Genomic DNA, 19,177 nt, shown 5'->3' with positions numbered 1-19,177 from the left:
CAAAACAGCTTTACTGAAAATAAGGTCTGTGGTTCTATGAGATAATCTTCATCAGCTAATGTCACTTTCTGTGAATTTTTAAGCACTTATGTAAAAAATAAAATAAAAAGCACATAAAGTCTTCATAATTAATAAAGGCCGTGTTAACTGACTGATATTAGCTCAAAGAACAAAACGTATAAGATCTAAACCGGTGTTAATCTCAACCCTTATTTTCGCCATTTATTCCAAACTATTCTTTCCCAATTAATTTTCCCTATAGGAAAGGCTGAACGAACCAGAGGTAACTCATTTCCGGGTTTTAGGACTACAAGCTGGCATGCTCTATTATGCACAATAAATTGTTAAATTATTTTTAATAATGAAAATAATTTGAACAAAAAATGTTTTATATTGGACTGTGTGAAGAAGCCTTTGCTGCCAATGTGAGAATGCATTTTATAATATAATAATATATGCCATTTAGAATAAATATAAACTGCTTGATATATTTATTCTTCTTTTATTCGTTTTTAAAATCCTGAGAGCTCAATATATCAAATCAAATTTATATAGCCCTTTGTACATCAGCTGATATCTCAAAGTGCTGTACAGAAACCCAGCCTAAAACCCCAAACAGCAAGCAATGCAGGTGTAGAAGCACGGTGGCTAGGAAAAACTCCCTAGAAAGGCCAAAACATAGGAAGAAACCTAGAGAGGAACCAGGCTATGTGGGGTGGCCAGTCGTCTTCTGGCTGTGCCGGGTGGAGATTATAACAGAACATGGCCAAGATGTTCAAATGTTCATAAATGACCAGCATGGTCGAATAATAATACGGCAGAACAGTTGAAACTGGAGCAGCAGCACGGCCAGGTGGACTGGGGACAGCAAGGAGTCATCATGTCAGGTAGTCCTGGGGCATGGTCCTAGGGCTCAGGTCCTCCGAGAGAGAGAAAGAAAGAGAATTAGAGAAAGCACACTTAAATTCACACAGGACACCGAATAGGACAGGAGAAGTACTCCAGATATAACAAACTGACCCTAGCCCCCTGACACATAAACTACTGCATGTGGGAAAAATCTTGTTATAATCATTTCTGATTTTATGCCTCAGTGCATTCAATATGTTGGAGAAATGTTATGTGTTTTGATGCTATACGATATACTACTGGAACCCATCAGCAATATATGTTCACCCACGACTGCATGGCCATGATCGCGCCAACTCAATATTTACGTTTGCAGACGACACTACAATGGTAGGCTTGATTACCAACAACGACGAGACAGCCTAGGGGGAGGAGGTGAGGCCCCTCGTAGTGTTGGTGTCAGGAAAATAACCTCTCACTCAATGTCAGCAAAACAAAAGAGATGATCGTGGACTTCAGGAAACATCAAAGGGAACACCCCCATATCCACATCAACTGGACAGCAGCTGTGAAGGTGGAAAGTTTTAAGTTCCTCGGTGTACATATCAACGACAAACTGAAACGGTCTACGCACACATGCAGTGTGGTGAAGAAGGCGCAATAGCGCAATAGCGCCTCTTCACCCTCAGAAGGCTGAAAAAATATGGCTTGTCACCGAAAATCCTCATTTAACTTTTACATGTGCACAATTGAGAGCATCCTGTTGGGCTGTATCGCCGCCTGGTAAGGCAACTACACCGCCCACAACCACAGATGGTGGTGCGTTCTGCACAACGCATCACCGGGGCCAAACTACCTGCCCTCAAGGACAATAACCACCCGAGACACTACCTGTCCACCCCGCTTCCATCCAGAAGGCGAGGTCAGTACAGGTGCATCAAAGCTGGGATAGCCACACCCCACTTTGAACTGTAAAAAGTGTGTCAGTGGGTTACATTGGGCTTGTTCATTTTGCATGGTCCGGTGCCCGGGTGAGACCATTCCATTGTTCCTTAAGCGAAATCGCCAGGCCCCCGGGGAACCGGGCCATGCAAAACTAATCTACCCATTGACACCAGCGCTAGGCTAGGGAAGGAGGAGCCGCTGTAATGGGTCACATGGTAGCATAGCAGTTTGAGTCGAGAGCTCTAATCGAAACAGTCATCCAACGAATCTCTCTGGCAGAGGATAACTTTCTACTCCTTGCTATCGTTTCCGTCAAGAAAATACATATTTTGTATGCTATAGCTATACATAGACTTAGGCCTATCTTTAGCCTACGGAAAAAAAACCCATCTGGGATTTTTGTAGCGCTCTACGGAAAGAAAAAGATACGGAATTCCGAACGTTCGATTCATTCTGAAGCGAAAAAAATTGGCTACAATCTTTGGTTTGATTCGGGGCTTAAAAAAAAAACGAATACATTTGAATTTATGTGATTAGTCTGATTGGCAACAGCTGTTGCGCTATAGATGTAATGTGCGGAACTAGTAGGCCTAAATGCGTTTGCCGACTTTTTTCTGAACGCTTCAATTCATTGATCATAGTATCAACTAGCGACCGAAAAAGTTGCTAAAAACAAGCTAACACGTCATCAGACTTCAGGTTGCTAGAAGGGGATTTCATTCAGAGGACATGGAATCTACAAAAGCAGGTAAGATCATTTTATGCTCAATAGATTTATAAAGATGTATTTGTAGGCCTATAGCATATTTTAGTGTCTACACATTAGCTGTTTGTGACATTGCATCTTGATAGTGTTTAATTCGTTTTTTTGTGACCTAGATGAATGTTACAACTTCAAGTCTACTTGTCAGTATCCTGATTTTAAAGGGTTGCGTGATGTTCTGAATCAAAACATAAGCTAATGGTTTGCAATAACCTGCTCATTAATGTCCGATCTTTCTTACTGTAATCAGCCTTAATGCAAACTGGGTTAAAGTGGGTTAGGAGTGCCAATGAGTGTATTATTTCAGAATAAATAGGCTGGGACAGTGTTGCAGGTCCCTTTTCTCACATGGACCCGTCGCTAGCCATGTGCGACTCTGTATACGCTCTTTGATTGGTTGAGGAGCGCTGTGACGTACGCTCCCCTTGCGTCCTCTGGTTGGCGAAGAAGCGATGTGACGTTAACATTGCATAATTCTGCCAAAGATCCTGCCATGGGAGCTGGTGTAGATACACGTGAAACTGCATGCACTTATAGGGTTGCAGCAATGTAAACTGACCCATTTTTCATAGTTTGTTGGTGATGATGAATGAGAAGTTTTTCATACAGTGATTGGCCAACATTTTAATATAGTTTACATATTGTTATTTTGACGCGTCAAATAGTGTTGACTTGCAAAGACCCAAACGGCGTACCATAGTTTTCTACCACTGGGTATTTCGAGAATGCCTGTTCCACGTTGGGGTGGGTTCCAATGACGTTACAAAAACGTCATCAGTGAGCCAAGTTTATTATAGTTGATCATTAGGCCAAGACGTTCACAACCTAATCAACTATCCATTATGTAAGTGACTCTTATATGGGATTGCTATGGTTTTCATGGTTTATGAACGGTGAAAACCCGAGGTAAAGTTGGTTTTATATTATGACACTCAACAGACACTCAATAGACATTAGACAAAATTTCCTTCAAATCAAAACTGGATTTTTAAATTAAAATCAAATGTTGTATGCTAGATATTTATAGAATAAACCATATCTATTTTTATGTTTCTGTGACAATCAATTAATTAGTTATTGATTTTTACCATTTTAAAATCATCTTTCAAATACAATTTAAAGCTGTATAAATCAGTAACTAATTCACCATTTGTCACAATCATCAAACTAGATATGATTTATTCTATAAATGTCTAGCATACTTTTACAACCTTTTTTTTAAATACAAATTCCAGCTTTGATTTGATAGAAATACATAATCTATAAAATGCCATTTAAAGTGGTGTAAATCAATAACCTTTTCACTGATTATGACAAACATCAAACTAGGTAGGATTTATTCTATAACTGTCTAGTTTACAACCTTCAATTTGAGTAGAAATTCCAGTTTTGATATGATGGAAATGCATAAAAGCTCAAATATTGCATTTACAGATGAAGAAATCAATAACTAATTCAGTGATTGTCGCAGAAAAAAGTTAAACTATGCATTTATTTGCAATAACTTTAAAGAAATGTTCATTTCAAGTGGAAATTAGTTATTGATTTAATTAAACAGTTTGAAATGGCATTTTACACTGCTCAAAAAAATAAAGGGAACACTAAAATAACACATCCTAGATCTGAATGAATGAAATATTCTTATTAAATACTTTTTTCTTTACATAGTTGAATGTGCTGACAACAAAAGCACACAAAGATGATAAATGGAAATCAAATTTATCAACCCATGGAGGTCTGGATTTGGAGTCCCACTCAAAATTAAAGTGGAAAACCACACTACAGGCTGATCCAACTTTGATGTAATGTCCTTAAAACAAGTCAAAATGAGGCTCAGTAGTGTGTGTGGCCTCCACGTGCCTGTATGACCTCCCTACAACGCCTGGGCATGCTCCTGATGAGGTGGCGGATGGTCTCCTGAGGGATCTCCTCCCAGACCTGGACTAAAGCATCCCTCAACTCCTGGACAGTCTGTGGTGCAACGTGGCGTTGGTGGATGGAGCGAGACATGATGTCCCAGATGTGCTAAATTGGATTCAGGTCTGGGGAACGGGCGGGCCAGTCCATAGCATCAATGCCTTCCTCTTGCAGGAACTGCTGACACACTCCAGCCACATGAGGTCTAGCATTGTCTTGCATTAGGAGGAACCCAGGGCCAACCGCACCAGCATATGGTCTCACAAGGGGTCCGAGGATCTCATCTCGGTACCTCATTGCAGTCTGGCGAGCACATGGAGGGCTGTGCGGCCCCCCAAAGAAATGCCACCCCACACCATGACTGACCCACCTGTTGTCTATTCCATTTGCACAACAGCATGTGAAATGTATTGTCAATCAGTGTTGCTTCCTAAGTGGACAGTTTGATTTCACAGAAGTGTGATTTGACTTGGAGTTACATTGTGTTGTTTAAGGGTTCCCTTTATTTTTTGGAGCAGTGTAGATATTATTTATTTCAATCAAGTCAACTGGAATTTTACCTCAAAACAAATGTTGTAAAGGTATGCTAGACATTTATAGAATAAATCATATATAGTTTGATGTTTCTGTGACACGGTGATTTAGTTATTGATTTTTACATTTTGAAATGGTTTTTGGCGAATGTCCGAATGTGTTACTATAAAACCAACTTTACCTCGGTTGTTAAAAATAGGGCAGTTGTGCCTTTTGAGATTGTTTTAGAATTTTGCCTAAACTACTTCTGTAATGCAATTTGATCAACAAGGAACATGCAGACGACCAACTCATGAACACATCACATTAGGTTATACTTCCATTAGACCACATAACATTTGGCAGGCATTAATCGCAATCCGTCCATGTTGGCCCTGCCTCTTGATTGAATGATGATGAGCTTCCATCTTGAGCTGTGTGTGTGTTCAAACAAATCACATTTTATTGGTCACATACACATGGTTAGCAGATGTTATTGGTCACATACACATGGTTAGCAGATGTTATTGGTCACATACACATGGTTAGCAGATGTTATTGGTCACATACACATGGTTAGCAGATGTTATTGGTCACATACACATGGTTAGCAGATGTTATTGGTCACATACACATGGTTAGCAGATGTTATTGGTCACATACACATGGTTAGCAGATGTTATTGGTCACATACACATGGTTAGCAGATGTTATTGGTCACATACACATGGTTAGCAGATGTTATTGGTCACATACACATGGTTAGCAGATGTTATTGGTCACATACACATGGTTAGCAGATGTTATTGGTCACATACACATGGTTAGCAGATGTTATTGGTCACATACACATGGTTAGCAGATGTTATTGGTCACATACACATGGTTAGCAGATGTTATTGGTCACATACACATGGTTAGCAGATGTTATTGGTCACATACACATGGTTAGCAGATGTTATTGGTCACATACACATGGTTAGCAGATGTTATTGCGAGTGTAGCGAAATGGTTGTGCTTCTAGTTCCGACAGTGCAGCAATATCTAACAATTGCCGTATAGCCAGGCTATTCTCCACACACCCTGCTGACAATATGTAACAGGAGCGTTATCTAACCAGAATGGAGGGAGAGAAACCAGGTCAGTCTGATCTGGAAATGGGGGAATAAAAAAACAAGGCTGTCTTACTGGGCGGGTGCTCAGCCTCTCTTCCTGGCTCAGAGCTACTAGCACCAGGGAATTATGGGTAGGCACTAGGCTACGAATATAAAACAGCCTCTTTATGCTATGGTTCAATCAGGATCAGATTTGTTTTCTATAGGAGAAACATGTGACATCAGTGTCACTTGATTGCTATATGTGAATCAGGGAAACTGAGTGCTTGTAAAATGGGGGCTGTTAACGATAGTTTGGAGTGGGGTGGTTCTGATAGTTGTATTAAATAGGGGCAGCAGTATTTTATAGATGGAATAATTCAATGCTAAGAATAGTTTTGGACTGTACCATTTCCAGATCCTTCGGTCTGCAAGAATGTTCAGAAACAACATTTATTCAAATTCCTTTCAAACACTCACTCTATTTATAAGATCATGTAAATGCATTGTTCTTTGTGTAACTTGAACCTCTGCTACCCCAGTAGGCAACCCTGTCCATAGAGATTTGATCCTGTCAAACTATTAGCCTAATCTTCATGTTTCTCTCTCCACTTAGGGGGTGTAATAGCCTACATCAGCTCCTCTAGCCCTGAGTCATGTCATAGTGACTCAAATGACTGCAGCTATAACTCCTCCCACAGCTGTCGCCAGGACAACGTGGTGAACAAGCCCCTAAACATGGCAGGCCTCACCCTCCCGCTGGCCCACACTATCGCAAAGACCGGACGCTCGGCCTCCACTGCAAAATGCGACATTACTAGTGAGTGGTTTCTCTGCTGTGTAATAACTTGAATGTCTATTCAATTACTATTTGCTTATATCATTTGTGGATGAATAAAGTCTATTACATTTTTGTAGAGGTAATTCCTCAGTGGGTGCTGATGAGATGCTTTTGCAGAAATCAACGGCCTGGTGCTGTTGTGTAAGGTGTGCGGAGACATTGCATCTGGATTCCACTATGGGGTTCATGCCTGTGAGGGCTGCAAGGTGAGAACACACACACACCTAATCAATGTTGCATCATGTTGTTCCTCAATATCATAGTTACGTGAGAGAGAGGGCGTGGTGACATAAAGGTATGGTAGCCTAACTGGGTCAAATCATCACAGCAGCCATCCTCATCGAACCCATACAGCTTTAAGTAGTTCTGCCTTATTTTTATCCACAGCCCCTCACTCTTTCCTCTCTTAATGACCTAGTTCTGCTGTCAGAGCACTGGGACAAGCAAAAGTCTCCCGGCCACCCCCTCTAACGGATCTAGATACTTTTTCTAACCTCTCTAGAATACAACCAAATTATGATAAATGCAATATTACGTATTGGATCACGGAAATATACAGCTTTTAAAAATGGTCTAATGGTGAAGTGGATATACTCTGTATTCATATCCAAAAGAAAAACAACGATCTTGCTACAATACATTTTAACATTATTTTTTATTTGTACCTTTATTTAACAAGGCATGTCAGTTAAGAACAAATTCTTATTTTCAATGTCGGCCTAGAACGACAGATTTTTACTATGTCAGCTCGGGGATTTGATCTTGCAACCTTTTGGTTACTAGTTCGACTCTGTAACCACGAGGCTACCCTGTCGCCCCAAGTTAGCAAAAATAGATAAGATCTTGCTGCCATGGAAAGGAAAATACCTGTTTATTTGTGGAAAAATCTCCCTTATTAACTCTTTAGTCATATCCCAGTTTACCTATTTGCTTATGGCCTTACCTACACCTAGAGATTTTTTTAAAAATTATATGAGGAAAATATATTCCATTTTATATGGAACGGCAAGCCAGACTAAATTAAACTGGCCTATTTATATAATGAATATGATTTTCGGAGGGCAGAAATGATTAAAGCATTAGACCTCTCACTAAAGGCTTCAGTCATAAAAAAGTTGTACTTACAGTGCCTTGCGAAAGTATTCGGCCCCCTTGAACTTTGCGACCTTTTGCCACATTTCAGGCTTCAAACATAAATATATAAAACTGTATTTTTTGTGAAGAATCAACAACAAGTGGGACACAATCATGAAGTGGAACGACATTTATTGGATGTTTCAAACTTTTTATAACAAATCAAAAACTGAAAAATTGGGCGTGCAAAATTATTCAGCCCCCTTAAGTTAATACTTTGTAGCGCCACCTTTTGCTGCGATTACACAGCTGTAGATCTCTGCAGTTCATCCAGAGTGATCATGGGCCTCTTGGCTGCATCTCTGATCAGTCTTCTCCTTGTATGAGCTGAAAGTTTAGAGGGACGGCCAGGTCTTGGTAGATTTGCAGTGGTCTGATACTCCTTCCATTTCAATATTATCGCTTGCACAGTGCTCCTTGGGATGTTTAAAGCTTGGGAAATCTTTTTGTATCCAAATCCGGCTTTAAACTTCTTCACAACAGTATCTCGGACCTGCCTGGTGTGTTCCTTGTTCTTCATGATGCTCTCTGCGCTTTTGACGGACCTCTGAGACTATCACAGTGCAGGTGCATTTATACGGAGACTTGATTACACACAGATGGATTGTATTTATCATCATTAGTCATTTAGGTCAACATTGGATCATTCAGAGATCCTCACTGAACTTCTGGACAGAGTTTGCTGCACTGAAAGTAAAGGGGCTGAATAATTTTGCACGCCCAATTTTTCAGTTTTTGATTTGTTAAAAAAGTTTGAAATATCCAATAAATGTTGTTCCACTTCATGATTGTGTCCCACTTGTTGTTGATTCTTCACAAACAAATACAGTTTTATATATTTATGTTTGAAGCCTGAAATGTGGCAAAAGGTCGCAAAGTTCAAGGGGGCCGAATACTTTCGCAAGGCACTGTAAATCCGAACTGGTTCTGTAGCAGATTAGTATGAATGTCTCACCCATGTTCTAGAATGGCCTTTTTCCCTTTATTCTGATTACAACATCTCAATTTCGGTTATTTGAAAATGAAATAATCTCCAAAATATTGCTATTTTTAAAACAAGCCATAGAAAGTTAGTTGAAATTTCTTCCGAAGTCATAAAATGCCTATCTGGTCATTTGTTAAGCTAACAAGCTAGTAAGAGGTTGCAAAGCAAGAGCATCAACTTTCGGCAGACAGGCGAGGCGCTAGTACACTCAACTGAAATGATAGTTTTAGTATACTGTAGACAAACTAACTAATAGTATGTAGTATATACTCATTAAGTATGTATTATACAGTATGTTAGTATGGGTATTTTAACACAGCTATAGTCAATTGATCAATAATATAATAATACTCTTAGCAAAAAATGTTTATCTTTAATTTACAATCTGTAGAAGAGAAAGGTTCATAACTTTTGTGAAACATCACAGCACAGTTGAAAAATATATGGCAAATATAAATCAAAACATGATGTTCTTCAGAGATAGATGGGAGGGGTTGAGTGGAGCTGAAGGACAGGACTAAAAACAAACAATATATAACTATTGTAAAATAGACTGTGTCCGTAAAATGTGTATAGTATGTATAAACTAAAAGTAGAAGCTTAAGTATTGTTTTCCATTAGTTTATTCCTATTAGGGGTGGTAGGGTTTGGGGAAAATAACAAAGGAAAAAATATATATATATATATATACACAAAATAAATTATTTATTTACAAAATAATAAATATGGAGGATTGGAAATTATGCAGACAATTACATTGATGGAAGCCACAACCAATCTGCAATATTAATGCTCATCTACCCACTAAAAAAATACATGAACTCCCCTTCTACCTCTAAAGCTGAGAGGCGTCATGCACCCTAATACACTCTGTTTTAGGGGGCTCGTTTTTCTATGGCCAAATTTGATATCAAATAATTAATTATTCATATAAATAATATCTTCTAGATTTCACCATACAAATCGACAAAGTGCAAAACCCCCCCAACACAGATGTAACTCTAGAAAAAGGCCCACTTATAAAACATTTATGAAAACTCTGACTTAACCAGTGTGTCCGTCTGTCTGTCTGTAGGGTTTCTTCCGTCGGAGCATCCAGCAGAACATCCAGTAACACTGACTTAACCAGTTTGTCCGTCTGTCTGTCTGTAGGGTTTCTTCCGTCGGAGCATCCAGCAGAACATCCAGCAGAACATCCAGCAGAACATCCAGCAGAACATCCAGTATAAGAAATGCCTGAAGAACGAGAGCTGTGCCATCATGAGGATCAACAGGAACCGCTGCCAGCAGTGTCGCTTCAAGAAGTGTCTGCTTGTCGGCATGTCCAAGGACTGTATGTTTCTATTACCTTCTATAACTACATCCTCTCTTCAGTTACAATAATACATGGTGTATTACCGTTATTGTTGGTTGTCATGGGTTAGATAAATATATGATTGAGAAAGAAGTAGATGAAGAAAAGAGTTGGTTTGATAATTTCAAACAGGGATTTACAGTATTTGATTATCCGTAGACAAGCATATATTTTGGCAAGGACCCTTTCTAAATGTTCTCTCCTCCTTAGCTGTGCGTTTCGGCCGCATCCCAAAGCGTGAGAAGCAGCGCATGCTGCTAGAGATGCAGAGTGCCGTGAACAACATGATGAACAACAGCCAGCTACACAGCCAGTTCCACTGCAACACACCCTTCCCCCTGGCCAATCAGCTTCAGTCGCCAGCCTGCCCCGTGGAGCCCCGCCCCCAATATGTTGATTCTGGCCTAGGCTCCGTCCCCTCCTCCACCTCTCCCGCTGCTTCCCCCAGGTCCAACCAATCTGAGGAGACCAGCTCTGACCGCGAGCCTGCGGTCACCAAGAATAAAATCCCCAGCCCTAACTCTGTGTCGCCATCGAGTGCTTCAGACTGCGGGTCAAAGGAGGTGATTGGCTCGGTGACCCGGGCCCACCAGGAGACCTTCATTTACAACCAGGAGCAAGGTAGCCCTTCCCCCCAGTCCCAGGCCTACGCCCAGCTGACCTCCCCGGGGGCGGAGCAACATGTCAGTGACACTGGAAAGAGGATAGACGAGAGGAACCGGAACCAACAGGAGGCCGGGAACCAGCAGATTAAGAACCAGAACCACCAAAATGACCTGGCCTCATTCACAGCCGCTCAGGCCCATTACCAGGCTCAGGAGAGGCCCACCAACACTGGGCCTCAGGGTACTGACAGCCACCATCGCCAGGAGGACCACACCACCAGCCTTAGCGAGAACTACTGCCCCTACAGCAGGGACAGACTGCCCACCTGCTCCCCTAGTGGCCACTGCCCATCCTACGCCCAACATGGCCTGAGAGGAGGCAACAACAGCACTAGCCAGGCCACCTCCAATTCCCATGGAGGATTCAGTGGACTACTGTGGAACAGGGGCAACAGGATGCATCTGGTGAGTCCAAGATAGACAGATGGAGAAGGAGTGTATGATACATTATAATTAATTTAATATACATGTTATGATTTGTCATATAATGATCAACTAGATTTATATAACACTTTATTCTCAAAGCACTTGAGAAAGCAGTGTTGATGCATTTGACATCAAATAAGAGTCTAAGAGTCGATCCCTGTGGAACACCACAGTTGATCTCTAGAGGGGGCGTGTTCACACCTTTTAGATTGGGTTAACAAAACACATTGTATTTGGGGTACTCGTCTTATCTACCATTTAATAAGTATGTGAATGATATGTCGCGTATGCCTCCTCCTAACCCAAGTCCTTCTTTCCCTTCTCTCTCCATCCTCAGCTGTGTCCCATGAACACGTCTCCCCATGTGAACCCCCATAATTCAGGCCATGGGATCTGGGAGGAGTTCAGCCACAGTTTCACCCCAGCTGTCAGGGAGGTGGTGGAATTTGCCAAGCGGATCCCAGGCTTCAGAGACCTCTCCCAACATGACCAGGTCAGCCTGCTCAAGGCTGGTACCTTTGAGGTAAAGACCACCCTCAGAACACTCACTTACAATCTTTTATTGTATTCTCTTCTCTACCCCTTTGTCTCACGTGTATGTGAATGAAAACAGTAGAAAAACCGAACTGATAAGGCTATCATTGAAATTCAGTTGATCCACCCAGACTTACCCAGCGTCTGCAGTCACTTCACCCAGACTTACCCAGCGTCTGCAGTCAATTCACCCAGACTCACCCAGCGTCTGCAGACACTTCACCCAGACATTCCCAGTGTCTGCAGTCACTTCACCCAGACTTACACAGTGTCTGCAGTCACTTCACCCAGACTTATCCAGTGTCTGCAGTCACTTCACCCAGACTTATCCCAGTGTCTGCAGTCACTTCACCCAGACTTATCCCAGTGTCTGCAGTCACTTCACCCAGACTTATCCCAGTGTCTGCTGTCACTTCACCCAGACTTATCCCAGTGTCTGCTGTCACTTCACCCAGACTTATCCCAGTGTCTGCTGTCACTTCACCCAGACTTATCCCAGTGTCTGCTGTCACTTCACCCAGACTTATCCCAGTGTCTGCTGTCACTTCACCCAGACTTATCCCAGTGTCTGCTGTCACTTCACCCAGACTTATCCCAGTGTCTGCTGTCACTTCACCCAGACTTATCCCAGTGTCTGCTGTCACTTCACCCAGACTTATCCCAGTGTCTGCTGTCACTTCACCCAGACCTACCCAGCGTCTGCAGTCACTTCACCCAGACTAACCCAGCGTCTGCAGTCACTTCACCCAGACTTATCCCAGTGTCTGCAGTCACTTCACCCAGACTTATCCCAGTGTCTGCTGTCACTTCACCCAGACTTATCCCAGTGTCTGCAGTCACTTCACCCAGACTTATCCCAGTGTCTGCTGTCACTTCACCCAGACTTATCCCAGTGTCTGCAGTCACTTCACCCAGACTTATCCCAGTGTCTGCAGTCACTTCACCCAGACTTATCCCAGTGTCTGCAGTCACTTCACCCAGACTTATCCCAGTGTCTGCAGTCACTTCACCCAGACTTATCCAGTGTCTGCAGTCACTTCACCCAGACTTATCCCAGTGTCTGCAGTCACTTCACCCAGACTTATCCCAGTGTCTGCAGTCACTTCACCCAGACTTATCCCAGTGTCTGCAGTCACTTCACCCAGACTTATCCCAGTGTCTGCAGTCACTTCACCCAGACTTATCCCAGTGTCTGCAGTCACTTCACCCAGACTTATCCCAGTGTCTGCAGTCACTTCACCCAGACTTATCCCAGTGTCTGCAGTCACTTCACCCAGACTTATCCCAGTTTCTGCAGTCACTTCACCCAGACTTATCCCAGTTTCTGCAGTCACTTTACCCAGACTTATCCCAGTGTCTGCAGTCACTTCACCCAGACTTATCCCAGTGTCTGCTGTCACTTCACCCAGACTTATCCCAGTGTCTGCAGTCACTTCACCCAGACTTATCCCAGTGTCTGCAGTCACTTCACCCAGACTTATCCCAGTGTCTGCAGTCACTTCCCCCAGACTTATCCCAGTGTCTGCAGTCACTTCACCCAGACTTATCCAGTGTCTGCAGTCACTTCACCCAGACTTATCCCAGTGTCTGCAGTCACTTCACCCAGACTTATCCCAGTGTCTGCAGTCACTTCACCCAGACTTATCCCAGTGTCTGCAGTCACTTCACCCAGACTTATCCCAGTGTCTGCAGTCACTTCACCCAGACTTATCCCAGTGTCTGCAGTCACTTCACCCAGACTTATCCCAGTGTCTGCAGTCACTACACCCAGACTTATCCCAGTTTCTGCAGTCACTTCACCCAGACTTATCCCAGTTTCTGCAGTCACTTCACCCAGACTTATCCCAGTGTCTGCAGTCACTTCACCCAGACTTATCCCAGTGTCTGCTGTCACTTCACCCAGACTTATCCCAGTGTCTGCAGTCACTTCACCCAGACTTATCCCAGTGTCTGCTGTCACTTCACCCAGACTTATCCCAGTGTCTGCTGTCACTTCACCCAGACTTATCCCAGTGTCTGCTGTCACTTCACCCAGACTTATCCCAGTGTCTGCTGTCACTTCACCCAGACTTATCCCAGTGTCTGCTGTCACTTCACCCAGACTTATCCCAGTGTCTGCTGTCACTTCACCCAGACGTATCCCAGTGTCTGCTGTCACTTCACCCAGACGTATCCCAGTGTCTGCTGTCACTTCACCCAGACTTATCCCAGTGTCTGCTGTCACTTCACCCAGACTTATCCCAGTGTCTGCTGTCACTTCACCCAGACTTATCCCAGTGTCTGCTGTCACTTCACCCAGACTTATCCCAGTGTCTGCTGTCACTTCACCCAGACTTATCCCAGTGTCTACTGTCACTTCACCAGGTGCTAGTGGTTCGCTTTGCGTCCCTGTTTGACGTGAAAGACCGCACAGTGACGTTTCTGGGTGGTAACAAGTACAGCGTGGAGACGTTACAAGCCATGGGCGCCGGCGACTTCCTGACCTCCATGATGGACTTCAGCGACAAGCTGATGGGGCTCGGCCTCAGCGAGGAGGAAATGAGCCTGTTCACCGCTGTCGTCCTCATCTCTGCCGGTAGGCTCACGAACTGTGACGTTGTGACCCCACTCACAGGATTCGCACTTCCTGTTCCTTTTATATAGACTTTCTTATAGGTCCCATAAAAACTGACTTAATACTGTGAGTTGTTATGGTGCTGTGTAGGGCTTCCTACCAAGAGAGTAGTGTAACTATCTATGTTTGTTGTGTTGGAAAGCATGCATTGTATTATAGTGAGTGTTTCCTTACATCTTCTATCCATATCAGTTGGTCGAGCTTCATGTCATAGAGACATACAGGATGCATGGTGATCAGAGAAAAGTATAGGAACCAAGTCTAATAACGTTCTACTGTGGTTTTTGTGTTCTAGATCGCTCAGGGATTGAGAACGTAAACTCTGTGGAGGCTCTTCAGGAGACTCTGATCCGGCACCTGAGGGGCCTCATCACTAAGAACCACCCTAACGAGTCGGCCATATTCACCAAGCTGCTCCTCAGACTGCCCGACCTCCGCTCCCTCGATAACATGCACTCTGAGCAGCTGCTGGCCTTCAAGGTCCATCCCTAGACCAGAACTAAGGTCAGAACCTGGGGTGTATTCATTAGGCACCAAATGGAAGAACATTTACTGAAATGGGGAGATACTACCTGAACTTGTCCAATAAGAAATGCTTGTCGTTGTCGTCGTCCCACCCCCCATTGCAAAACCTTTTGCTAAGGTGTACCCTAATGAATATGACCATGGACACTGAGCCTGAGGACCACAAAGCCCATTTATCCACCCACCCTGACACACCTCGACCAGCTATCCCAATGAACTATGAACCCTGACCTCCCAAGAGAACCCTCTTATTCTGCCACTCACTTCACATGATCTTTTTCCTTCACAAACAAGTTGAACTAGTGGGCAAATGTGTCACGGTTACAGGGGAGGGAGGCTTAAGACTTAAAAGTTATCGTACTGTGAGGCTAAAAGGCCTTTATTGTTGAAGTAATAACCATGAACGTAAACGTTCAGACGCAAGCAGAAGATGGATGTGTAATGTTTCTTTGTCTTGTTTCTGTGTGTGCAGGACACGTTTGCGACTGTACAACTCTTCTTAGAGAATAACCTTTTATTAACATTGTGTAATGTGCATTTTTGCATCGTTTGTGCAATATGATATGTGACTGACTATTTAGACTTTTTGTTTAGCTTTTCTACAGCAGGCTCCCTAACCCTGTTCCCGAAGAGCTAACCTCCTGTAGGTTTTTATTAATTGAACCTTTATTTAACTAGTCAAGCCAGTTAAGAACAAATTCTTATTTACAATGACGGCCTACACCGGCCAAACCCGGACGACGCTGGGCCAATTGTGCGCTGCCCTATGGGACTCCCAATCTCGGCTGGTTGTGATATAGCCTGGATTCGATCCAGGGTGTCTGTAGTGACACCTCTAGCACTGAGAAGCAGTGCCTTAGACCGCTGCGCCACTCCAACCCTGTTCCTGGAGAGATACCCTCCTGTAGGTTTTAACTCCAACCCTATTCCCGGAGAGAAACCCTCCTGTAGGTTTTAACTCCAACCCTATTCCCGGAGAGATACCCTCCTGTAGGTTTTAACTCCAACCCTGTTCCCGGAGAGATACCCTCCTGTAGGTTTTAACTCCAACCCTATTCCCGGAGAGATACCCTCCTGTAGGTTTTAACTCCAACCCTGTTCCCGGAGAGATACCCTCCTGTAGGTTTTCGCTCCAACCCTTATCTAGCACACTTGATTCTAACAATTAGCTGGTTGATAAACTGAATCAGGTTAGGTCCAACTGGGGTTGGTGTTAGAACCTACAGGAAGCTAGTTCTCCAAGAACAGGATTAGAGAGCCCCGTTCTACACCTTGGGTGTATGTCTGTGGTTTATTTAGGCAGACTAATCCAAAAGGATGTTGTGCTTACTGCCTAAAGAGAGGGTGATTCTAAAGGGGTTTAGGGTTAGTTAAACTCAACCCCTCTAGTTCAAAGTAAACTGACAATAACAATGAATGACCACAGAGAAGTGTTAAGTCTCCTTTCTAAACTGTGTTGAGACAAGGGGAATGTGGTAAAAGCATAGATAGACCTATGTAATCAGGGTAAACGCTGCTACTTCACATCTGTCTCGGTGTGGCCTTAGCTAGTCACCTGAGGAAGAGCTTTGAATGTCTTTTATTTGTTGTTGAGAGGAATCTCTTATTTCAAGCTTACAGTTTGAGTTGATGGTGCAGCAGTTGTATGTGTGTATATCACAGACAGTTGGTGGCACCTTAATTGGGGAGGATGGCCATGTGTTTGATGCCATTCCATTCGCTCCCGTTCCGGACATTATTGTGAACTGTCCTCCCCTCAGCAACATCCTTTGGTGTATATGTTTTACACGCTATCATTTTCCAGAGGGGGTTATGTTGTAAATCATGAAATGTTCTTGTAGGTAATGATGTTGGGTTATGAACTAACTGAAGTCCATCATTGACAGACTTGTTCCCTTCACTTAATCATTATAGTGTATTGTGATAGACCTCCCATTTGAAGAATAGGGGAGCAAACAGACAGGAAGTCAAATACATGGAGGTTATTCGAACTGCCAAAGGTTAACGTTGCTAACCAGTATAACCTATCAACACATCCCCACTTGGAGACATTTGAGTTATTTCCATGTCAAAGGAGCCATTTCATATTTTACACTGGTTATACCCATTTCATATTTTACACTGGTTATACCCATTTCATATTTTACACTGGTTATACCCATTTCATATTTTACACTGGTTATACCCATTTCATATTTTACACTTTGGTGCAAATTGTTAAATCAAAACATGCGGTTTGATTTTACAGGTGAAAACTGTACTTTGATTGCTAATTATGCATTTAATTTGTTTACTGTAAAAATGTTGTTTTGTGCGCACATACTTGATATCGTGTCTTCGAGGCCCATTCAAGCTGGGCACCAATTGGTGTACGACTTTGATTTGTTTTTCTTTCTATCATTACACATAAACACATGGAGGCTATGCAGATTTGTGTCATGTTGCTGTAGGGTCGGTGGTTGTGAGAAGGGAGAGAAATATTGTAGGAATGTTTTTGTCATTCAGTTGGACTCTTATACATACCACTGTCTCAAATGTTTCAACAGAGGACCACTAAACTTGAATAGATTGATGCTTTTGTCCTCTACCATACTTTTTCAAATCTGTACACACAGACTACAGATATAGCCATTAAGTAATGTAAATAGGTAGATTCTACTCAAATACAGTATGATTGTAAATAACAGCAAGAGTCTGCACGGCCTGTAATCAATTGACTTGCAGGAATTCCCGTTATTAGGTTGATTGATTTCAGACCGCTAGTTTCTCTTCTACCAACTCGCCTGCTCTTCATCTTCAGTGCTTCTGTTCTGTCAATCATGTGTGCATCGTTTCATCGCTGACCTGCCCTGTGGTCTGTCAGTCTGTTTTCTCCTCTGAAAGCATTGCCACATATATACACTGCTTAAAAAAATAAAGGGAACACTTAAACAACACAATGTAACTCCAAGTCAATCACACTTCTGTGAAATCAAACTGTCCACTCAGGAAGCAACACTGATTGACAATACATTTCACATGCTGTTGTGCAAATGGAATAGACAACAGGTGGAAATTATAGGCAATTAGCAAGACACCCCCAATAAAGGAGTGGTTCTGCAGGTGGGGACCACAGACCACTTCTCAGTTCCTATGCTTCCTGGCTGATGTTTTGGTCACTTTTGAATGCTGGTGGTGCTTTCACTCTAGTGGTAGCATGAGATGGAGTCTACAACCCACACAAGTGGCAAAGGTAGTGCAGCTCATCCAGGATGGCACATCAATGCGAGCTGTGGCAAGAAGGTTTGCTGTGTCTGTCAGCGTAGTGTCCAGAGCATGGAGTCGCTACCAGGAGACAGGCCAGTACATCAGGAGACGTGGAGGAGGCCGTAGGAGGACAGCAACCCAGCAGCAGGACCGCTACCTCCGCCTTTGTGCAAGGAGGAGCACTGCCAGAGCCCTGCAAAATGACCTCCAGCAGGCCAAAAATGTGCATGTGTCTGCTCAAACGGTCAGAAACAGACTCCATGAGGGTGGTATGAGGGCCCGACGTCCACAGGTGTGGGTTGTGCTTACAGCCCAACACCGTGCAGGACGTTTGGCATTTGCCAGAGAACACCAAGATTGGCAAATTCGCCACTGGCGCCCTGTGCTCTTCACAGATGAAAGCAGGTTCACACTGAGCACGTGACAGGCGTGACAGAGTCTGGAGACGCCGTGGAGAACGTTCTGCTGCCTGCAACATCCTCCAGCATGACCGGTTTGGCGGTGGGTCAGTCATGGTGTGGGCTGGCATTTCTTTGGGGGGCCGCACAGCCCTCCATGTGCTCGCCAGAGGTAGCCTGACTGCCATTAGGTACCGAGAAGAGATCCTCAGACCCCTTGTGAGACCATATGCTGGTGCGGTTGGCCCTGGGTTCCTCCTAATGCAATAGAATGCTAGACCTCATGTGGCTGGAGTGTGTCAGCAGTTCCTGCAAGAGGAAGGTATTGATGCTATGGACTGGCCCGCCCATTCCCCAGACCTGAATCCAATTGA

General features: G+C 43.4%; 1 protein-coding gene across 4 annotated transcripts; it reads left to right on the top strand.

The window, feature by feature from the left end:
- The first annotated feature begins 1,996 nt into the window (after positions 1-1,996).
- On the top strand, positions 1,997-18,130 carry LOC139392080 (nuclear receptor subfamily 1 group D member 2-like). 4 transcript variants are annotated; one of them, XM_071139775.1, is made up of 9 exons: positions 2,011-2,542; positions 6,698-6,901; positions 7,040-7,128; positions 10,117-10,152; positions 10,218-10,374; positions 10,606-11,465; positions 11,824-12,009; positions 14,385-14,595; positions 14,930-18,130. In XM_071139775.1, the coding sequence occupies exons 1-9, from the start codon at positions 2,524-2,526 to the stop codon at positions 15,124-15,126; spliced, it is 1,959 nt and encodes a 652-aa protein (XP_070995876.1). In that variant the 5' UTR covers positions 2,011-2,523; the 3' UTR covers positions 15,127-18,130. The 4 variants fall into 4 exon arrangements, with proteins under 4 accessions (XP_070995877.1, XP_070995876.1, XP_070995879.1 ...); XM_071139777.1 differs by having other exon boundaries at positions 2,041-2,542; positions 6,783-6,901; XM_071139776.1 differs by lacking the exon at positions 10,117-10,152 and having other exon boundaries at positions 1,997-2,542; positions 10,194-10,374.
- Positions 18,131-19,177: the final 1,047 nt, after the last annotated feature.

Source organism: Oncorhynchus clarkii, chromosome 32 (genome assembly GCF_045791955.1).
Source record: "Oncorhynchus clarkii lewisi isolate Uvic-CL-2024 chromosome 32, UVic_Ocla_1.0, whole genome shotgun sequence".
NCBI classification, from domain to species: domain Eukaryota; kingdom Metazoa; phylum Chordata; class Actinopteri; order Salmoniformes; family Salmonidae; genus Oncorhynchus; species Oncorhynchus clarkii.
This window is presented reverse-complemented; position numbering and strand designations above follow the sequence as displayed.